The 24,025-nt window shown below is 42.9% G+C and overlaps 1 protein-coding gene across 2 annotated transcripts; it reads right to left on the minus strand.

Moving 5' to 3' along the window:
• Positions 1-361: 361 nt before the first annotated feature.
• On the minus strand, positions 362-23,770 carry LOC101967664 (vomeronasal type-2 receptor 1). Of its 2 annotated transcripts, none has more exons than XM_040268270.2 (6): positions 23,529-23,770; positions 17,425-17,716; positions 14,319-15,120; positions 10,155-10,450; positions 4,495-4,618; positions 362-3,368 (listed from the first exon to the last, which is right to left on the minus strand). In XM_040268270.2, exons 1-6 carry the CDS (start codon positions 23,768-23,770, stop codon positions 2,386-2,388), a joined length of 2,739 nt encoding a protein of 912 aa, XP_040124204.2. In that variant the 3' UTR covers positions 362-2,385. The 2 variants fall into 2 exon arrangements, with proteins under 2 accessions (XP_040124204.2, XP_005325787.2); XM_005325730.3 differs by having other exon boundaries at positions 10,155-10,382; positions 14,248-15,120.
• Between the last annotated feature and the right edge of the window lie 255 nt (positions 23,771-24,025).

Raw genomic sequence — 24,025 nt, forward strand, 5'->3', positions numbered from 1 at the left:
CTGGGTAAAGTGTTGTTTTGCCATTTTTTTGTTTGTTTGTTTCAAACAAATAATCTTTATGCTACTGCTCAAGACAGCACCCACATAATTTTGATACAGCATGTTGAAATTAATTCTAAGCTGCTCCCCAAGGCCCAGCAGGAGTTACCAGCAAGTGCTCACCACAGCAGGGAATGTCACCAGCGACTTCTAGATGGGATTCTTTTACAAAGCAGCGTGTGAACAGAGATTTCAGGCATTTCTCCCCACATACACAGAAATGACACATTCATCCTAAAGAGAAAATATCTTCCAGTGTTATGAGAAATATTTAATACTTGATAAGTAATTAGAAGGAATAAATACAACAATCAGACTATCATTTTTGACAATCATATTTTATTTATTTCAACTGCCATAGGCCAGTTTCTCTAACAATTTATGTGTACCAAATCAACTAGTAATAGCTTCACACTATTTTAGATAAACAGTCGTACCTTAAAGTCGCAAAGTTGAATGAGTACACGTTATCATTAAACATGCAAGTTCAATTGATGCTTTGTTTCTTATAATATTTATTTTCTCTCATTTCCCAAACCTCCTGCTGATCAGAAAAAAAAGAAAAGAAAAACACATTTGCACAGAACACAGCCTGATGAGACAGTGTAACTGAGCACTATGGTATGAAAGGAGATGATGGAGTATTCATTGTCACCCAGATGGACCTCTATGAGATGTCTTATTAGAGACCATATGTTCAATAATCGACTTCTCAGAGAAGAAATGGATTACATCAAGACTAAAGCATTTTGAACATGAAATAGACAGAGTGACTAAACATAAGCCATCTTCCAGCCTGTTTTTTAACTGTCAAGATGGGTCGTTGAGATTGCTGACACTATGTGCATTACTGAGAAAGACATGGGCTCACAGACATTCATCTTTCTATTGCTCTATACTTTGAAAAATCTCTCTTTTCTGAAATGAATGGGTGGATGGAAGGATGGAAAGCAAAGAAAGCCACGCCCCTGCTCTTGATTCTGATGTGGATTCTTCTCATGACTCTGAGGGCTTTGGGGTGAAGCACTGTCCAACAGCTGGGAGGCAGGTGGGTGAGTGGATGCTGGCCCAGGAAACCTTGGGGTGTCACTGGACCACCAACAAATGTGATCACTTTTGAGTTTGCTGAACCTCAATATGTTTTCTACTAAAATCCTAGGAAGTGCATCCCCTTGGTTTGGTCTGCAATAATCTTTCTTTAAAAATCAGTAATAGGTCCCTGACAGACTTATCCTGCTAAGCCCGTCATTGGGGTTCTACTTGGGCCCCCCAAGCCTGCACGAGTCTGCCCAGTTTCGTTGAGATCCACAAGCACTAGGTCCTCCTGAAGAGAGAGCTCTTTCTGATCCTGTTAGATTCCTAGAGTCACATACACACATGCACTTTTGGCTTCTCAGCATTTCTACAGATTCTGTATTCCCTCGCGTTCAATTTATATACCTCCAAAGGCGGTTCAGAATCCATATCTCAAAGATTGATGACATTTTATGATATTTTAACATTGGGATTAAATTCCAGTTAACTTGCATAATCAGAGAACAAATATCTGTCATTCAATTTATCAAAAAAAAAAACACTTCAAGTTCTAATATCTGCTCTAGGTAAAGATTTGCTTTTTTCTCTTCTCCTTTCTGTTGTCCAGGTCCTCACTCTCTCATCTCCTTAAGTGCTGTGCTGAACCCTAATCCCCTTGGCTTTCGAATTTCGAGCAGAGGGCTACTTTGAAACTCATACTCCACCACCTGCTCTCCTCCAGGAGCGTCTGAGCAGGTGCCTTGCCTGCCCTCTGGGAGAAACTTGTCTATTCCTATTATCGTTTCAAGAAGGACACGTTTTGTTGACATCAAGTCCTTCAATATTCTCTATATGCCAGAGTCCTTTGAAACACGAATAATCCAAACCCCCTGCTCCAAAGGAGCAAAGGAGACAGAGAAAAGCTGTCTGTTCTGGAAAGACAGTAGCAGGATATGGAAAAGTCTCTCTGGGTCCTCACCCAGTGACTTTGTTTAATGTAGAAGTCTAGATGGGATACTCATGGTTTAAAAACAAAGAAGTATTCCAGAACCAATGTTTTTCTTTATCATTTGTGCCTTTCAGCTCCTCTCCTATGCACTCCTAAACCTAAGTATTATGAAAGGTCTGAATGAAATAGTTACAATTTCAATAACAAAGGGCATCCTAATCCTTGCTAGTGTTTTAAAGAATGAGCCTCCACACACCTTGCTAAGATACACCACCAGAGCCCAAATCCACAGCAAGAGCCAGAGCCGTCAGGCAGCTGCTGCAGGAGCCACCCGAAAGGTAATGTCACCATGGTCGCCCTGAGCGGCACACGGAGCTTCAGCCCTAGTGGTCCAGAACGGTGGACACTGTGGTGTTGTTCAGCTCACTGCTCACTGAAGCTGAGGTCAGCTGGATGCTCCTATCTAGAGTGGGGACTCTCCCTCCTACGACCTCATCCGTGTTCCTCTCTGGCCTCAGCAGAATAATGAAGCACTTGGGAGCAAACATGCAACCCAACAAGCCGTAGCTAGATGCCAAAATCGCAAATATCTCCACAGCCACCTTGAACTTGCCTTTGGTGCTCAAGTAAGCAGGGACAAAAGAAATCCAGACAATAAAAAAGACCAGCATCCCGAAGGTGATGCACTTCCCCTCATAGTAATTATCTGGCAACCGCCGAGCCACAAAGGCCGTGAGGAAGCACAGCAAGGCCAGGAAGGCATCGACCCCAAACGTGAAGCACAGAAATTCCAGAGAGCCTTCATCGCATTCCAGAATGATCTTTATGTTTTGGGATTCCATGTTCTTGTACACCTTTGGGGGTTTAAATACCAAGTAGGTGGTGCATATGCCGATCTCCACCAGAACAGAGAGCAACACAATGATCTTTGGACAAATGGGGTGCATGGATATGAGTCGGGTTTTGGATCTGGAGATTCTGTAGGCAAAAAAGAGAGAGAGAGTCTTTCCAAGAGTGCAAGACAGGCAAAGGGAAAAGCCCAGGGCCAGCGTGACCTGGCGGGCCATGCAGGACCAGGTACACGGCTTGCCAATGAAGAGCATGGACGACAGCGCCGTGGTGGCCAGGGAAGCCTGCATGAGGAGGCTCAGCTCCCAGCCATTGGCCCGGACCAGGGGCGTGCGCCTGTGCACCACATACACCACCATGACCGCCAAGGCCACCAGGGCCCCAAAGACGGCGAGGACGGCAAGGGTGAGGCCCAAGGCATCGTCGTAGGCGAGGAACTCCACCTCCTTGAGCACACACTGGCTCTTCTGCACGTTGGACCAGTAGTCTTCACTGCATGGCTCACACTCCCGTTGACCTACGGAGCAAAGGACAAAGGTGGACTGCAGGAAAGGCCAGTGGCCCCGTCCCTGGGAGGAGCCCAGAGCAGCCATGGGCCTGCAGCAAGGATGCACTGAAAATCCCTTCTGAGGAATGTTCATGACCTCTCAAAGAAGTCGTGATAACAAGTCTTCAGAGTGTGCTATTATCACAGACGGGGAGTGAGTTTTAATTTTAAAAATTTAGTCCCCCTTCTCAATGTCAACCTGTCCCATTAGTCTCGTCAGGTACCAGGTCCCTTTCTTTTTTCTCCAATGGTCTATTGAGAAAGGAGGTATGTATCCTTATGAGCTAAGAACAATCCATGAGAGGAAAATTGACTACTGCGGTGAAACAATCAAGAGGAGTGCGACGAGGACTCGGTTAGTTTAAAAGCTAGCATTTTTAGTGCTGAAATGAGGAGTGCATGCAGTGATGATTACAGAGTCCACACTTGAAGTACTACGACCTTAAGCCTATTGTCTTTTTTTTTTTTTTTTGATACCCAGGATTGAACTCAGGCACTCAATCACTGAGCCACATCCCCAGCCTTTTTTTGTATTATATTTAGAGACAGGGTCTCACTGAGTCACTTAGCACCTCACTTCTGAGTTGCTTAGCACCTCGCTTTTGCTGAGGCTGGCTTTGAACTTGCTATCCCACTGCCCCAGCCTCAGCCTCAGCCTCTGGGATTACAGGTGTGCACCATCACACCGAGCAAACCCATGGACTTCTAGATCTCATGGTTCCAAATTACAGAAAACTAAGTAGAATGTAGAACTGTAACTAATCTTTTTTCTGATTTAACCTATCTCATAAACGAGTTTAAAGACTTCTTATGAATTTAATTATTCATATTGCACATTTCACATCTTTTGTTTTGAATTTTCCTTATTAACTTCTCAGTTATGTGTCTTTTCCCCACTGTAGCAGCTTCAGAACCAAAACCCAGTGTTATTGTTCTATTCTGTTTCATTCTGCACAGAACGGAAAATGATCTGATGGGTTTTAATGATTTTTATTACAAATTGTTCACATCTACTTATAAAAGTTTCCAAGGAAACTCTTTGCCAGCACAGTTAATGTAACACTTTTTGACATCCATGAGAAAGTGACTGTGGTACCTGCTTTCTCCGACACGTATCCGTCAGCACAAGGGATGCACTCAAAGCAGCATATGGGCTCCCCCTGTCGAATCCCTTTCCGTGTTCCGGGAAGACACACGTCAGTACACACGGAATGGGGAAGCTGGCAAAGACAGACAGGCATGACACAGACAGCTCTGCCTCTTGTGAGACCAAGAAAGCTCCCATTGGATTCCCATGGAAGCTTCGTGGTATCCTTGGAAACCCAGGGTGCTGGATTCACAATAACAGAGAGAACAACCACACAGAGGGTCTAGAGAGAACTTTTGCTGAGGGACAGTTTGGTGGTTGCCTCTAGAAAGGCAAAGCTAATCCTAAAGCTAGTTCCTTCTAATATTGGAGATCAGGCAAAGCTCCCTGTCCCTGGGGCTCTAGGAGGGGACCATTTGACAAGTGTGCTCCTATTTGGGGGAGACCTGTGACCCCAAGAACCATCTTGCAAACCTGAAAAATGTTTGTTTTGAGCAAGGTCATACCAACATCACCTTAAAGTCAAAGATGAGTCATGTATTCTGTATCTGGTGACTAGAGTCTGTCTCTGCTTCCTGATCACCATGTCTTGAGGCTCTTCCCTCCAGGACACTTCTGCCAGGATGTTCTGCCTCACCTTAAGTCCTGAGGAATGGAGCCTGCTGTCTATGGACTGAGACCTCTGAAGCTATGAGCCCCAAATAAACTTTTCCTCTAATTGTTCTTATCAGGTCTTTTGATCACAGCAGCAAAAAAAAAAAAAAAACTGGCTAAAACAATGGGTTTAGAAATTTCAGTAGTGAAATCAGGCCTCCTTTCTATTCTATGAGGATGTACACTTTGAAATCCAGAATCAATGCAATGTGTATGAATCGGTTTATATCTTAGTCTATTGGGGAAGTTTCCTGAATAGACGGGAGATAAAATATTCTCCATTAAGCAAAGATTCATTTTGAAAAGTGAATAATCACATTCATATTTATTTTGTAAACCAGAATTATCATATGTTGAGTCTTTCAAAGTCAATCTTAGATAACAGAAAATTAGAAATCTCTGGGCTAGGTTATGGTAGAACATTACAGAAGTATGCATCCACAATAGATAAGCTTCCTGTAAGTTTTCAATGAATGATAGATGGAGGGTAGATAGACAAGCAGATGACAGATATAAGATGATATTTTCAAAGCACTTTGAGGAGTAGCTAGTCCAAAAGGGAGTGACACCAAGGCACTCTCAAATTCTGAAAGATAAACAATGGAACCTCCACAGATTGTGTTGGACTTCTCACTCACTCCAGTCTATGGAAAGAGCTCTCTGTGTGCCTTTATTTAAAAAACCATCATGAACAATCAACCATGGTGATCTGGCAGCTTCCAGCCCACTCACCTCACAGAGACTCCTCCCGCCGTGTTTAGAAACTGATATTTACTCTGGAGAGTTAAAGTCATCTTACTACAGTGATCCATGCATGCCCACGACTCATGAGAGCCAAACTGAGGAACAGCCAGGTCACCCAGGAGCAGACACTAAATTAGATTAACAGAAGCTCAATAGTTCTACTTTCCCTGGACTAATACTTCCTTAAAAATCAAAAAAGTCCACTGTCTGTAAGTAACAGTTTCTTCTTAACTTCTGGTAAGTGACAGGGTTTCTGCTTAACTGTCTTCAATACTTCCTAGGCTTCATCTTTACATTGTGGGCCAGAGACCAGTCTCCAGCTTACCAACCTCTTCTCTTGTGAGATGTCAGAGCTGCAGTTCTGCATACCAACCACCCCGCTGTTGCGGTGGAATGGGAATTCGAAGTAGAACTAATGTCAATTTAAAAAAAAATTCCAAAAAAATGAAGAGCAGGGAATATTCCCAAACTCATTCTACAACACCAACATTACCTCGATAAAAACCTGGCAAGGACACAACAAAGAAGGAAAGTTACAGGCCAATATCCTTGATGAATATACCTGCAGAAAACCTCAAAAAAAAAAAAATACAAAGAAACTGGATCCTGCAGCACATTGTCAAATGGGATTCATCCCAGGAATGCAAGGATGGTTTGACATATGCACATGAACAAACATGACAGGCACATTGACCGAAGGAGAACAAAACCCTTATGATCATCTCCCAGATGCAGGAAAGACCTTGGATAAAATCTAGAACCCCTTCATGATAAAAATTCTGAGCACATAAGGTATAGAAGGAGTGCTCCTTAACAGAGCAAAGGCCACACATAATAATAAGTCAACAGCTACTGTCCTATTGAGCAGGGAAGATCTGAAAGCTATCTAGATCTGGAACCTTACAAGGATGCCCACTTTCACCACTACTGTTGAAGTTCTAGCCAGAGCAATCAGGTAAGAAAATACAGGCATCGGAATTAGAAAAGAGGAAGTCAGATTGTCACTGCTTGCAGACGACAAATCTTATATATAGAAAACCCCAAAGATTCCATCAAAAACTATTAGAATTAATAGTTGTAAATAAATTGAGCAAAGTAGAAGGATATAAAATCAATGTTCAACAATCAGTAGTACGGCTGTATGCTGAGAGTCAGTGATCTGAAATAGACATCAAGAAGGCAATCCATTTATAATAACTGCTAAAAAAGTAAAGTGCCTGAAGATAAATTTAACCAAAAAGGTGATGGATCTTTATAAAGAAAGCAATAAAACATCTATGAAAGAAATCGAAGAGAAATGAAAAATGGAAAGATACCCTGTGATGGTGAATTGGAAGAATCAATATTGTTAAAATGCCCATACTATCTAAAGTGACCTAAAATAAAATGATGTTCTTCACAGGTCTAGAAAAAACAGTCCTAAAATTCATGTGGAACCACTGTGTATGTGTGTGTGTGTGTGTGTGTGTGTGTGTGAGAGAGAGAGAGAGAGAGAGAGAGAGAGAGAGAGAGAGAGAGAGAATCCAAAGCAATCTTGAACAAAAAAAAAAAAGAACAAAGCAGAGGCTTTATACTACCAAATTTCAAAAATCTTATAAAAACTATAGGAATCAAACCAGCATGGTATATTTGGTATATTGTCATAAAAACAGACTATAGACCAAGGGAATAGAATGGAGAGCCTGACAGCAAATCCAGGCATCTACAGCCACCCGATTGTCAACAAAGATGCTAAGAACACACATTGGAGAGAGGGAAGTCTTTTCAATAAATGGTACTGGGAACATAAATATCATACATGCAGAAAAATGAAAGCATATCCTTATCTCTCATCATTTACAAAAACCAACTCAAAATGGATTAAAGACTTAAATGTAATGCATTTTAAAAACTACTAGAAGAAAACAAAGAAATGTTTCAAGACATTGGAAGGGGCAATTTTTTGGACAAGAGCTGAAAAGCACAAGAAATAAAAGCCAAAATATACAAATGGACCTATATCATATTTAAGGTTTTTTTACTTTAAAAAAAAAACTAACTTTGTAGAGTAAGGGAAACAATCAACAGAGTGAAGAGACAACCTACAGAATGGGAGAAAATACTTGCAAACTATACATACGCTAAAGGTCAATAAACAGAATATAGCAGGTGCTCCAAAAACTGCATAGCAAAAACCAAATAACCCAATTTAAATAAAATATTTAAAATATTTCTCAAAAGAAGGCATACAAATAGACAAAAGGTATGTGACAAAATGTTCAAAATCACTAGTCATCAAGAAAATGCCAATTACAACCACAATAAGTTATCACCTCACTCCAATAAGAATGGCTATTATAAAAGGACAAAAGGCAGTGCTAGTGAGCATGTGAAGAAAAAGGCACCTTTGCCTGCTGGTGATGGGAAGGGACATTAGTGAAGTCATTATGGAAAATACTGAGGTCCCTCAAAAAATTAACAAATAGAACTATCATATGATCCATCAATTTTACTTCTGGTGATATGTATCCAAAGGAAATGAAGTCAGTATGTTGAAGAGGTATCTTCACACCTATGTTTCTTGCAGCACTATCCACAATAGTCAAGAAACAGAAACAATCTAAGTGTCCATCATCTGAGTGAATGATGCAAATGTGGTGCATATATGCACAATGGAATACTATTCAGCCATAAAAAATGGAATTTGTGACAACATAGATGGAACTTGAGGTCATGATGGTAAGCAAAACAAAGCCAGGCACAGAGAGGCAAGTGCCAGTGTTTCCATATGTAAGAGTTAAAAAGTTGATCCATAGAAACTGAAGTAGTGGTGGTTACCAGAGACCAAGGAGAGATGGTGAAAGGTTGGTCAATGGGCATTAAGTTACGGTTAGGATGAAGAAGTTCTGGTTCACTATTGTTGACTACAGATAACAATCAGGTGCTGATATTTCAAAGAGATAAAAGAAGGGATTTGGGGGGCTGGGGATATAGTTTGATTGGTAGACTGCTTGCCTTGCATGCACAAGGCCATGGGTTCAATTCCCAGTACCAAAAAAAAGGAGGGATTTTTAATATTTTCACCATTAGGAAATAAAAAACGAGGAGACAGAGAGATATGTTTAACCTGACATAAATATTACACAATGAATACAAGTATTGAAATATTACACATTATTCCATAAATCACAAAGGTTTTATATTTTGTGTCAGTTAAAAGTAAATTTTAAATTTCAAAACGAGAAATTTTAAAATTCAAAAAATAAATTAATAAATTTAAAAATAATAAGAACTTAAAAAATATGAAGAAATTGGAAGAAATGAAAAAAATTTCACTTTACTAAGAAAATAAACTTAAGAAAAAGTCCAAAACACTTGAGAAACTAATATAGAAATAACGAGGGTGTGTTGTTAAGCTTTTTTGTTGCTGTGAAAAATACCCAAGAAAACAACTTAAAGGAGGAAAGACTTATTTTGGCCCATGGTTTCTGAGGTTCCAGTTCATGGTCATTTGACACCATTGCTTTAGACCGGAGGTGAGGGGAACACCATTGCTTAGCTCATGGCAGCTAGAGGCAGGAGAGGGGCCAAGGCCCCAGGGCTGGCCTCTGTGACCTACTTCCCCTTGCTGACAATTTCCACCCCCAAATGTATTGATCCACTGACGCAGTCAGAGCTCTCATAATCCAATCACAGTCTGAGGACCAAGCCTTCAACATATGAGGGACGCTCCAGTTCCATGCCACAATAAAGGCTTTTTTCTTGAACTATGTTCAAGAAAGAACATAGTTCAATGGAAACTGAATGGTTCAAGAAAATAACAAAGAGAATGAGATAAAGAAAAGGGCGAAACTAGTGGGTGAGAAAATATATGAAGTGGAAGATAAAGGAGGCCAAACATAAGTACAACTGGAGTCCTGGAAGAAGAAAACAAAATGGTAAAATTGATATTCAAAACTGCAATCCAGGCTGGGGCTGGGGCTCAGTGGTAGAGCACTTGCCTAGCACATGTGAGGCCCTGGGTTTGATTCTCAGCACCGAATGTAAACAAAGATCCACTGACAACTAATAAAATATTTTTAAAAAACTGCACTCCAAGAAAATACACAAAAAATGAAACATCTGAATCTACATAGGGTCAAGGTATACTGTACTTGGTAAAATTAAATTTAAATTTGAAGAAAATGACTTCTTTTTACTGCATTAATATAATGCAGTAATATAAACTAATATAAACTAATATAAAAATACAATTTTCTGTGCAAACAAAATAGAAAGTCAGAGCAACTAACCTGTGATGACTCAGTGTTCCAAAATATTGTCGAATTCTTTGTGAAAACAAGTTCAAACTTATTTTCTGTAAATATATATTCTCCAACCTTCATGAAGGCAATTTCTCCATTATCATCTAATTGCCAATTTAGAATGTCATAGTGTCCCATCACGTCCCCATTCTTATCAATCTGCATTGTCTTTCCATCATGGGTTGTAAACTGAACTGTCTTCACATAGAACATTAGCTGCGGGGGCGGTGGGGACAATAGGGGAAAAAGCAATTTGTAAAAATTTAATTGTCTGGAAAGCAGACCTTCAGAAGGAAAACAATTTCAATCTCCCACCTAATTCATGGAATAATATTTTTTCCTCTTCTATATTTTCACTGTACGATCCATTAATCACTTTTAGCCAGGTCTAACAAATCCATCTTGAAAGGTAGTTGGCCAAATTAAGATATGTTATAAGTATAAAATGTACACTAGATGACAAAAACTAAGTTTTTAAAGAAGAATGTGAACTATATTGTTCTTAACTTCACATTATAATTTTGATATTATATTATCATAATTATGATAATATAATATCAAAATTATAATTATAATTATGATAGAATGGTAACATTAGTTTGGAGATACTGAATTTTTGTTTGTTTGTTCTAATTAGTTATACATGACAGCAGAATGCATTTTGATTCATTATACACAAATGGAGCACAACTTTTCATTTCTCTGGTTGTACATGATGTAGAGTCACACCATGGTGCAATCATTCATATACCTAGGAAAATGATGTCCATATCATTCCACCATCTTTCCTATCCTCATGCCACTCCCCTGCCTCCCTCCCAGGGCTACATGGATTATTAAATTCAATTGTTTTCTTTGTTGTTGTTTTTTAAATTTGGTCACTAGAAAATTCTAATTGCATTTTTTTTGGGGGGGGGATGACATTGGTTTCTACTAAGGCATAGTGGAGTCAAATAGCTCTAATGCCTCCACATCAAGGGAAGGGAGACTATTTTAACTTACAGATACCAGTAGGCTACACTCCCACCTCCACCCCTCCTTGCCTGAGGTATTGGTGCTAGAGATACAAGGTCACAAAGACCTCTTCCCTGCCCTTGCAGAGCTGATGGCCTAGTGGTAAGACTAGACCACCTCAACGGTGGCACTCAGGTGGTCTACATTGCTGCTGGGAAAGGCAGGGATGAGAGATTAGCCAACAATTGACTTAGCAGAAACAGGAATTTTTCACCTCCCCAAAGGGGCCACCTGAGCTGGATTTAAAAAGATGAATAGGAATGAGCCTGGTAATTACTTGGAACAAGGAGAGTCTAAGCCAAAGCAATAACATGTCTGTACATCCTGAGGTCCTGCAGGGCTCCAGGGACGAGGACGAGCAGAAGAGCCAGGCCAAGGGCGGGACAGAGGGTGGGACATCCCCCACAGAAGGATCTACAGGGACCCTCTGAGAAAATCGTTCCTGTCTCAAGCCTGCCTCTCCCAGCCAGCCCTAGGGAGGGAGGAGCATGCATGCTCTATGCCGAGGTGACCAGTCTGCACAGGGAGACATCAGGTCTTGGTAAAGTCCACCAAGTCCACCAAGTCTAGCCACCAGCCCACACACCAGGAACGGCACAAACTAGGCCTGGCGGTCTGTATCTGGCCATCTGGAGTCCCTTGGCTTTGTCATGTCCCATGACCTCGGGTAAGGCATGCACTAAGCAAGCACCAGGTTCCTGTCTGTGGGAAGAGGACAAAGGTCCCCACTGCCCCTGTCTCAGGGTCAGGGTCACACACCTGACAGCCCTTCCTCAGCAAGTACCCCAAGGCCAGTCTTGCAGTCACCACCCACCACAAAGACCACACCAGGTCACGTGGCCTCGTGTCTCCCTTGTTTCTTGCAATCCTTTGCAAGCCACATGCAATCCACACGGGAGTTCCCAGCAGGCGACTCTGTCAGGTCAGTGGGGAGGGACTCTGTTCCTTCGTTCCTCATCTTCACCTGAGTCCAACAAGGAGATGCTCCAAGGCACTCCCCCTAGGGAGACCCGTCCACACGTCCCTCTGTCTGTTGTCTTTAAATGGTAGGACACAGCTCCCTAACGCCACCCCAGGGAGAGAAGTTAGAAAGTCCAAACACAAGACTAAAAAAGCCTTCCAAATATATACTTCAGACCAAGTCGTCTAATGGGGTGAACTAAGGAGAAGGAGCACAGAGTGCATAGTTATCTGGGTTTTAAACAAATATAAAGTTGTATCCTGATACCTCTAGGAAGTTTATTAAATGTCTGTATTAACACTCTACGGCTGACATGGGATTAGATCAAGGAACACGGACCCCTAACAGACTCACCCACCAACTTTCACCCTGACACCCTGTGTTCCCTGGACCCTCGCCAGAGACTCTTTTCTTTGCAATGCTTCCAAAAACTTTGCACTCAGATCCATTCTTCAGTTAATGGAAACAGGACTCAGAAGTGGCTGACCACAAAGCTGGGTGGACACTAGCTGAGCATGGGACATCTTGGGGGTCCAGAAAGTAAGGAAATGACCCAGACATGTCCAAAGGAAACAAGAGTCAACTCAGAGTGGCTCCCAAGGTCAAAGCTAGGAAATGTGGAGCAACAAAATAAATAATGATAATTATGGATTTTTACTACATAGACTTTAAAAAGATATATCCCTGAGTCCATATTGATAAAACAGGTCTGTGAGGGAGGAGCAGAATCCCAGCTAAAAAATACAGATGGAATGAGGGAAATAGAAAAATCATCATTTTCCAAACAACACTGCGTGATTAAGAGGAATCGTCAACGGTAGTTAAGATGTGTAGGCAAAGGTGTGAGGGAAACAGGCCACTTTCAGAGCCTCAGAATATTGCCCCACAAAAGAATTGTTAATTCCAAAGGGAAACGTGGTAACTTCCCAGTGGAAAAACACGGTGACATTGCTGTAACCAAGTGGCCAAAGTTAACGTCCCCGATAGCAAGAGACAATCACATCAGATACCTCCTGTGGGAGGCACGGGCCTTGACCTAATGGTGAGGGGAAAACGAGACAAATGAAAAACATTCTTAAAAACATGGGCCATGGGGCTGGGATTGTGGCTCAGCGGTAGAGGGCTCTCGCCTAGCAAGGCTAGAACCCAGGTTTGATCCTCAGCACCACATAAAAATAAAGGCATTGTGTGGTGTCCATCTACACCTAAAAAATAAATAAAAGAGTTTAAAAAAAAAAAAAAAAAAAAAAAAAAAAAAACATGGGCCGGTTCCTGGACACAGAAACAAATAATTTGCAAACAAAAGCAAAAAGGAGGGTGCAGTTGTCCTGGTCACTGTAGATTCTATTAGGGCTGTAGGAGGTGAGGGTCAAGGAAGGAAGGGGTGACAAGAGAGCCACATCACAGGCTGACCCTGCCAGCCCAGGGATGTCTTGCCCGAACATTTCAGGGTAAAAGAGGAGGCACTGAAGAAAAAAGGCAGGGAAGCCCCCAGGGCACGTGTGTCCTGGTGACAACAATCAACAGCTCGGTCCCAGCAGGAGTTGTGCAACATTGGCCAGGGGCAGGAAGGGCGGTTCCTGGCAGGCAGGCCACGTCCTTCCACACCCCCTGAGGACCACATCTCCAGTTCCCCTGAGGCTGGATGTGGCCATCTGGCTCCTGGGATGTCAAGAGGGTTGTGTGGGGTTTCCAGGGAGAATCCTTGATGGAGGAGCACGCGTGTCTGCCGTTTCTCCTTCCTGCTGGCTGAAACATGGGCGTGATTTGGAAGCCCAAGCAGCCATGGTGGACCACGGGGCAACACACCAGAGGAAAGCAGGCCCCCCTAGCCCCTCTCTCAGTCCTAGAACACTGACCTTGAAATTTCATCCATGTGAAGAAGAAACCCTATCTTGTTTAAGGCACTGTTTGGGGAGGAGGTGTTTCAATCTTTCACAAAACTAATAATAACTATGTTAACAAATGGGAACTTAAAAAGGCACATTCAGGACACCAGCAAGCCATTGTTTTAGTTGAGGATGTAAAATCACGTCTATTGAGAGTGCTGAGAGCATGAATTCTTATAATTGTCCAGTTACCTCATGAAGTGAAGCCGCAGCTTACCTGCCAAGGATCAAAGTCAGGTATGTACGCACAAGTGTTTCCTGGAATGAACGGCCCCTGCCCCTCCTCGCACCTGCTCAGGTGATCCAGGGTGTGTGCCAGGGTGTAGACAGCCTGTTTGACATTGTTGGTGATCCTCAGCTGAGACACATCCAGGTAGGTGTTTTTAAGGTCTTCCAGCTTCTCCTGTCCAGTACAGAGCTTATCAGACATGCTGTACAGTCGGTCCTCTTTACCGGTCATGTTCACCCTGTGGTCGACGTTGTACGGAACGCTGCTATTAGGCCAAGTACAGTTAAAAGCAGTCTGCCAGAACTCAATGGTCAGGACATCATCTGGATCCCTGCTGGGGTGTACGTCGTAAAGAAACTCTTTTAAACCTGGTATATCAGATCTTGGAATTGCAAATCCAATGCTTCCACCGAAGTACGGGAAGTATTCGGGCTTGGCAAGGAGGGCTGAGGTGATCCACGCTTCGGTCGCTATCCACGTGCGGTGGGTGATGTTGTGGTGAACCATCTCCAGCATGAAGGGATGGAGGTCAAGGTCAGAAGCGTAAAGCACGACCACTCTGGCCGTGGAGTTCTTTACGGCCTGCACGGCTCTTTGCATTTTTTCATTGGAATAGACTTTGGGGATGGTTTCAGAGAATGCCACACAGAGGTTGGCATTCTCCATGTGTTCCTTAAAAATTTTTACTCCGTATTTTCCATAATCATCATCGCCTGCTATGGTGCCCACCCAGACCCAACCAAAGTGCTGGATAAGCTTTACCATGGCCATGGACTGGAACTTATCACTGGCTACTGTGCGAACGTAAGTCGGGAACTGGAATTTGTCACTGAGGATGGAACAGGTAGAGGCGTAGCCCACCTGGAATTGAAAAGATCCATGCGGTGATTAGAAAAGAGTAGCTAAATCTCCAGTCACACGTTTTCAGCATATATTTATGGAAAGGGAGGGGTCTCAACAGCCCTCCTCCCTTTATCCTCACATCCCTCCTCTCCCTGCTCAGTACGGGGACTGCTGAAGGGAACTCTTGGTCCTCCCTACAAACCCTTCTCCTAGCCCACCCCATGATGCTAGAGGGGCCAATTTTTAAGATGATGATGTTCAGCAACTGCTCTCCACAGGTGGAGTCATGGCCCTAAAAGGGAGGTCATCTACCCTTCTATGCTCCCCTGAGTCAGGACAGCTGGGCTCCTTGTCAGACTACACTTCTCACTCACACGAGGCTCAATCCATTCGGCAGGCCTACTTTACCTCCAAACCTCACTGTATTTTCCTTCTTTATGTCTTCTTCTCTTTCCTTGTCCCTTCTGCTGAGACTTCTGAGTATGTGGTCCTAAGACTCATCTTGAGACAGGTGGTAAAAAGTGCCACTTTAGCCTTAGCCTGAGCCCACCCCTCCATCCTCGTTCTATATGCACACAGACTTCCTTCCTCCTCTGGCCTGAGATCCTCACATGTGTTTCCTATCAGTGGCCCTCAGGAATGGAGGCCAGGTGGCCAGGCCTGACCTGTGCATTTCTGCAGGAGCTGACCCTTGACCTCCCTGACTCTGCCTTTAAGAGCCGAGGTCACATTCTCCCTTATCCTATTTTCATGTGACAAACACATCACGCCAGTAGGGTATTCTGCTTCTCATCTCAGACCTCCACCCTATGGATTCCCCACAGGGCCAGACCGCAGCTATGTTCATCTGCTCCACCTCTGCCCTGTCCCTGCTTCATGGACTGAAGTCCACATTCTCCTGTAGAACCACACAGGCAGCAGCACAGAAGCCAAATGTAGGAAAGAACCTCATTTAAGAAGCGAAGACACCTGATTCCCAGTTCTGACCCTAGAATTCATCAGTGTGAGATGGTAGACTTAGATTTGAGTAACCTAAACCTCTGTGTCTTGGTTTCTCCATGAGTGAAATTCAGATGATGGTAATCTAGATTTTGAGTTGTTCAATTTAGTGCATAAGGCCCCATGCAGTGGTGCCTGCCTGTAATCCCAGTGGCTTGGGCAGGGGGCTAAGGCAGGAGGATCAATAGTTCAAAGCCAGCCTCAGCAATTTAGCAAGGCCCTAAGCAACTCAGTGAGACTCTGTTTCAAGACAAAATGTAAAAAGGGCTGGGGATGTGGCTCCATGGTTAAGCACCCCTGGGTTCAATCCCCAGTACAAAAAAAAAAAAAAAATTAGTGAATGAGAACAAATGTGAAAGTGTAACAGTTTCTTTTTCACTTCTTTCCAGATTTACTCCAAGACATTAAGGGAGAAATTTCATGTAGAGGCCTCTGGTCTGTGTTTGGCCTGGCATCATCATCCAGATAGGTGTTTTTAAGGTCTTTCAGCTTTTCCTGTCCAGTACAGAGCTTATCTGGCATGCTGAACAGTCTGTCCTCTTTACCGGTCATGTTCACCCTGTGGTCGACGTTGGTCAGGCAGCTCCTGGCAGCTGAGGTTTTGCTGGGCTTAGCCACCTGATCAGTCCTAGTCGTTCTGCTCCTCGGTATTTTTCTTTTCCCCTAAACTTATATTTTCGGCTGTATAAGAGAGACTGTATAAATGATTCTTTTTACAATTATCTCCAATTCTCTCATTAGTTCAGGGACACAAATATGCTTACTTAGCATTCACATTAATAAGTCCCACTATTAATACTTTAATGAGCCATCCTTAGAAATAATTATAGAGCTCTATTTGTATTTTCTTAGTAATCCATTCTTCCTTCCTAATATTATCTATTCTTATGTTGAAAAGTGTCATTCTCTCTGAATTTAAAATAATCTATAAAGCCAGCATGCCAAAACTCTACTCATCTTGTGGAATTCCCAGTCCCATTTCAGTAAGTCAGTGTATGAACAGGGTCATGAATAATAAGCTATTATAGTATCTATTATAAGTATATTATATATATTATTTTATGCCTATATTATAAGTATCTTATGGCACCCAACAATCAATAGGCCAATTAATTGCTCAACTATGAAATTCCACAGAGCATTGTGCCTGGTGAGATGTCAGGTCACCTCTAGTAGCTGCCCATCCTCACTCGCTGGCTAACATAGGGCCAGCAGTGACTCTGCAGCTTGGCCCAGCCGCCCCCAGGCCCCTTGTCATGGGCTGCAGTTTCCACACACTCCATTTCTACTTCTTTGAAATACTCAGCATCATATTCTGAATACCTGAGGTAGGAAATACAACCCTAGTATTCTTGAAGCAGCGATTGATAAGGAGGACCCCCCTGATCCAACAATTCCTGCCAGATACGCCCCAGTGCTGTTCCTGATGTTGGGCTTGTTCTCTTCCTGCCCTGTGAGGAACACCATGGCCGACTCCATTGTCTTGGAGATGGTGGAACAGGAGTCAAAGATCTGATAGCCCAGAGTGATACTGGGCAAAATATCCTTCCTCTGGTTAATCTCCTTGATCGTGTGGATCATGGTTTTCATCCAGCGGAATCCCCGAAAGTTGAACCTGGAAAGGAAAGAGGCTTTGTAAGGCATGGGTCTATGGAGGATCTTTGGAGGAAAAAGTGCTTTTAGTTGAAAAGGTGATAGTGGTGTTTTGTCAAAAGTCAGCAGGATCTCCATTGCCTGAGCAAGTCAGTGTTTCACAAATGGTTATAAACTTGAAAGATTCACATACAAATCGCACTCATGGTTGACTGCTTAAGCTGAGAAGTGACTTTGGGGTGTTTTCATTCCCTACATATCTTTTATATGCTGGAAATTATCTCTGTTCATAAATGTATGCTTCAGTTCACAATTCTCTTCACCAAACCAGATACCCATGACCCCTGACACATGTGTTTCCCTCTTACTGGCAGCCCTGGTGTGCCGCAGTCTGCCTGGGCACAATTCAGGAGCCACTTGTCAAAAAGAAACTAACTTTATTTTTAGAACTACAAACGCCAAACAAAACAGCTCCTCAGGGAAAAAACCCTCAGAGCCCAACTGCCACCACCGGCTTCCACAAGCCTCTCTCATACCAACCTCTCAACCTCCCACAATCCTCCTGCTCTTGAGGCCGATTGGCTGGGTCACGTGGGCGGAGCCAAAGAAGTTCCCCAATGAGCAGCTCCGTGGAGGAGCCAATCAGCTAGATGTTGCTGGGGCCGCTGTGAGCCAATCATCAGCTGGCAGTCTGAAGGGCAGGGAAACAGCCCAGTGAACATCACCGCAGAGGAGCCAATCAGCTAGATGTTGCTGGGGCCACTGTGAGCCAATCATCAGCTGGCAGTCTGAAGCTTGCTGGCAGCTGGAAGTTTGCTGGGGCCCCTTTGGCTGTGGCTCTCAACATCTCCCCCTCTCTGTTTAAACAACAAGCATGTGGCTTAGGGACCGTGCCTGCCTTAGGGGGGGGGTGAGGTTCTTTGCCTCACCTCTGTTGGCCCCCAAATTTTAGCTGAATGATCATGACAAGCAGAAGGGAGGAAGATATACCAAGTCAATTGACGGCTCCTTTTGGGAAAATTGTACCACCGATGATATCATCAGCAAAAATACCCCAACACTACCACAAGTCGCTGCACCAACAGATAGTTCACAATGCATACAAGTGACACATAGTTCTGTAAGCAGTTCAGTGCAAGTTCTGTAAGCAGTTCAGTGATGGCTATTGCAGAAACTGTAGATTAGTTTTATCTTTGTCTTCACTGGCACAGGGATGAAGATAGGAATTCTGGCAATAATGGCTAAAGAAAAAATTAGGTAACATTCCAGAAGGCACTAAAAGAAAACAATTTTCTTAACAATTTATATTATCTTCATCGCTGGTGCTATATGATTCTCCTTTCCTCCTCCTTACCTCATTTTCTTCTGAGCATTTATCAATATTATAAAAAGTACATAAATACATGAAGGTACTTGTGATAAAAGTATATATTAGTATATAACATATACTGTGCAATTTCTAAAGTTATAAAATTTATAAATTGATTTATTATAAGTAATATGATACATTGTATAATTACATAATATATATGAAGCATGTGTTATAGTATTATACAAAGATATAATTTTAAATTATAAAATTTACTAAAATTATGTTATATATGATAAACTAATATAAAATATTATGTCCTGCTTTTATGTACTTCTATCATATAGTTTTCCTGCCATGCTTTGATTACTAATGTTGAGTGATGTTTAATTCAATACATCTTCTTGCTATGCTTACCACCACAGACAAGACACACTCCTTCCATTTCCAAACATTAAAAGGGGAATATTTCTTTTGCAGTTTATTACCCCATTTTTCTTCAATGCTTCTCCACTAAATATATATTCTATTCCCCTTTCTTTCTTCTGAGTTCTAACCAAATTCTGAGTTCTAACCTGTTAGAAAGAAAGTCCCCAAGATGACTCTTTCTCGTAATATCTTCCATAGCTATAGTATTTAACCCTCTGACCCCTGCTCAAAAAATAGTTTTGAATGAAATACCTGATAACAAATTGCCTTGTTGGCAGATTGGAATGTTTCTCTTTATTTAGGTTTTTAGCCTTGTTTCCTTTTTCACTGACCATCCAGTTATTGGCTCTAGATCCTCTAGACATGACAGTGAACAGAATGGACAAAGTACAATTTAGGTAAAGAAACAGTAATCGGAAAAAAAAAAAAAAGAGCCAAGCTCAAAATGGTAAGCCAGGGGATGGGGGTGGGCGCAATGCCCTGCCTGGAGGGGTCCCCAGCCATGCTGGACTTCAAGGGTAACCTGTGGACAGGGGATGGACCTGGCAGAAGGGACAGCACTCCTGAGGCGCTGGGACCAGAGGATATGCAACACTGGAGGGATGGGAAGAATGGTGGGTGTGGGTGAAGGAGGGAGCCAGGAGTGGGCAGGGCAGGAACAGGGTAGGAAGCTGGAGGGAGCAACCAGAGCACTGAGGTTTCATCATCCAGGAGGCTACTTTCCAAATTTACTTGGGCCACTAAATAAATTTCTACAGCTATTATGAAGACAAACAACAATAAGTGTTGGTGAGGATGTGGGGGGAAAGGTACAATCCTACACTGCTGGTGAGACTGCAAGTTGGTGCAGCCAATATGGAAAGCAGTATGGCGGTTTCTTGGAAAATTGGGAATGGAACCACCACTTGACCCAGCTATCCCTCTCCTCAGTCTATACCCAAAGGATTTAAAAACAGCATACTACAGAGACACAGCCACATCAGTGTTTATAGCAACACAATTCACAATAGCCACACTGTGGAGCCAACCTAGATGCCCTTCAGTAGATAAATGGATAAAAAAAAATGTGGCATATATACACTATGGGATATTACTCAGCAATAAAAGAGAATAAAATCATGGCATTTGCAGGTAAATGGATGGAGTTAGAGAAGATAATGCTAAGTGAAGTTAGCCAATCCCAAGAAAACAAATGCTGAATATTTTCTTTGATATAAGGAGGCTGATTCATAGTGAGATAGGGAGAGGGAGCATGGGAGGAATAGATGAATTCTAGATAGGGAAGAGGGATGAGAGGGGAAGGGAGGGGCATGGGGTTATTAATGATGGTGGAATGTGATGATCATTATTATCCAAATCATTATTATATCATTATTATCCTCCAACCACATCCACCAGGTATGAAGACACAAATTAGTGTGAATATACTTTGTATACAACCAGAGATATGAAAAATTGTGCTCTATGTGTGTAATAAGAATTGTAATACATTCCACTGTCATATATAAATAAAAAGAAAGAAAAATAAATAAATATAGCCATATCTTCCTTAAAATAATACGATATATTTCAAGAGCTAGAACAACATTCACCTGCTTTGAACTAGCAGTTCCATCCCTGAGAAGATGTTTGAAGACACAGCCCTTCCCAAAGGAAAATGCCGTCTCTCCTAAGTGACCACCATGGCACTGTGGATAACACTGGAGAACTGGAGCCAACCTACATGCCAGTGGTAGGACACCAACTGTGTGAACATTTTCCAATATCAAAACAATAATTAGGCTGGGGATGTGGCTCAGTAATAGAGCACTTACCTAGCATGTGAAGGTCCAGGTTCAATCTCAGTACCACAAAACAAACATTAAAAAAAAAAAAAAACCAACCTCTAGTTAAGGAACTCACACTGCAGGGTGAATATAATGTTAAGTTAAACAGGCATATGCAAAATTGCTTCTATAATTAAAGCTACACATAAAGTATATGAACATTTGGATAAGGATTCACAGAGATTTTTTTTGAATGAGACCAGAATAATTGCCAGAAGGGTGAGATTTGAGATATTTTCTCTTTTTCTCATTGATTTCCATTATGATATTCACAGTATTAGTATATAATTTATACCTTTATTGCCCCCCACCACAGAAAAGCCCTCTGAATCCTGCCCTCATGGAGGTCAACCACAAGGAATTCCAACACTTCCCTCCTTCTTCCATGCCCTTGTCTTCCTCTGCTCTGAGCAACGTTTTTAAAGTCTTCCTCTCCCACATACCTAGCTGACGGCCAACCAAAACTCAATTCTATAATGAGATTTCTCCAAACCCCAAAGTGAATTTCTGAATCAGTTATGGGTAAAGGTTAACACTGCCCTAATGAGATTATCCCCAGCCTGGCCCAGCCTGGCCCAGCCAGGCTTCCAAGTGCCACACAGACTAGGCTCCCATGAGGCCTCCCCCAGCACAGGAAAGGTTACCCTGCACAGAGGCATCCCAAGAAGCCTGGAGAACGCTGGGCCCCCTACTGACAGCAGGCACTGTGGTTGTTACCGGTGAAAGTGGATCATGAAGCTCTGATTCTGAAAAAATGTTTCTAACACCTGTAAGACCCAGCAATAACCACTCAAGTCCTGACAACACTGATGAAGCAAATCCTAGAATAACCGGATGAAGGAATTATTTTAAAACGGAATGTACTTTCTTCTCACCACTATTCCAACCACAGTGGATATGCCAAAATATTTTTAAGGGGGAGATGAATTTGTATTTAAAAATAGGTGCACTGGCTTTTCCATCCAGGCTTGCTTGGAAAATCACCTTCCAAAGTTCCACTGAAGAGTGCAGAATAAATGAAGTGACTCCATTCATGAAGTATTAGTGCCCTACATATGACAAACTCTTACTTTTTGTCAGTAAGAATAGAAGAAGTGAAAACGAGTGTGATAAATAATGAACTGACTCTGTTAACGTAGCAGTAAGGAAAAGCCTCTCTCCTCTGCCTTCTACTGCGTCACTGCAGGAATGGAAAACAGTTCAGTCTAGAAAGAGATAAGCAGGACTGATTGCAATCCTTTCCTCTTGCCCACAACAGGACCAGCCCTTCCCACCCTCTGATGACATCTCAGATACGGAGCATGACAGATGACCAAAGGGAAGGAGTCGTGGTCGGTAAAGGTTTCATGGTGTAAAAGGTGGCTAACATTCTTACAACATGCACTCATGATCCCAGCTACCCTACAGCATCATGGAAACACTCCTTCTACAACACCAAGTGTCCAAAATAGAACTGCGTCTGTGCTATGGTCACAACCATTTAAGAACTATAGATGCATTTGAAAATGCACCAAGAAAGAATATAGAAAGACAAAAAGAACTGCCTTGCTATGGCAGTGGAATAGTGGGTACTCATTCCTCTGTGCATCTGTGAAATGTGTGTGCACATATGTGGGTGCAGGCGTGTGTGAGGCCCCTCTTAGCTTCCCTCGCGTGGACCACTAGCCAGTTAAGATGATCAGACATGGATCCCGGTTCCTGACAGGACAAAGATGAGTAGGGGAGGAGCCTTCCGGCTCTCCATGAGCATTAGCTCAGAAAGAATTCAGTGTTCTGCACTGCACATTTCACCTAAGGAGAGTTTTAGTCTATAGCAATTAACAATGAAGCCTGACGTTGCAAGACTTCACATCGGTGCTTCTCAAACCTTAATGTGCATGTCAATCAACAGGAGGTCTTGCCCAAACACCAACTCAGATCCAGCAGGCCTTAAATGCACCACCTGGTTACATTTCTGACAGGCTCTCTGGGAAGCTGATGCTACAGGCCCACAGACTACCCTCTGGGTGCAGTGTTCCATATCATACAAAACCCACCTTGGTTCTGACACTTAGAAGTGGGAAAAGACCCTCAACGCTGAGCTTTTCCAGGTTCTAAGCAATCCCAGAATGCCCACGTTGGAGAAACAGGCTGAGAGGGGTGAAGTATCTCTCGTGAGTCAGAGAATGTCAGAAAGAGAGTCCTGGCTACAGACCCAGACTCACCCCAGGCCTGCCCTCCCCACCACCACCTGTAGCAGATGTAAAAAGAGGCCTGAAAGAACAGCTCACCCTTCACATTTGGCAGATACTGGCTCCAAAATAGATTCGTTTGGTGGGATGGTCCTAGCGTGGATGGGAAACAGTCCTCCAATAACAAGTGAATGATTCTGGGCATCTACGTATCCGTTCAAATCAAACCTGCCCAGCAACCTGCAGGTCTCTTCCTCTTGCTTTTCTGAGCCTTCAGAGGCCAATCCAGCCCATAAAAATGCAAGGAGTCCTAAGACCAAGCACCGCTTTCTGCTGGCCATGTTACCAAGGCGAGTCTGGGGAAAGCGGCTAGTGTTGAAATCATGCAGGCTTTGGGCAGGCACCCTGGTGGAGCAGCACGGTGCCATGTCAGGTCCCAGTGGGCTCGGCTTGCTGTGACCTGCTGCATAATTGTCAGGCCTCACTCAGGTGCAACTCCTCACAATTACTTGCAATTTATGGATCTGGACTGGGAGCCAAGGGATCCTTTTAAGAAGAGCCTCCTAAAACTCCCTATTATGCTTAGGAACAGTACA

This window comes from Ictidomys tridecemlineatus, chromosome 3, assembly GCF_052094955.1.
Source record: "Ictidomys tridecemlineatus isolate mIctTri1 chromosome 3, mIctTri1.hap1, whole genome shotgun sequence".
NCBI lineage: Eukaryota > Metazoa > Chordata > Mammalia > Rodentia > Sciuridae > Ictidomys > Ictidomys tridecemlineatus.

Coding starts and splice junctions, on each gene's coding strand:
- LOC101967664 (XM_005325730.3), bottom strand. CDS start 23,770: ATGGCCAGCAGAAAGCGGTGCTTGGTCTTAGGACTCCTTGCATTTTTA. Junction 17,717..23,528: donor GTATCTGCCAAATGTGAAGG/GTGAGCTGTTCT, acceptor TTTCCTTTCCAG/GTTCAACTTTCGGGGATTCC. Junction 10,383..14,247: donor CTGACTTTGATCCTTGGCAG/GTAAGCTGCGGC, acceptor CCGCCCCCGCAG/CTAATGTTCTATGTGAAGAC.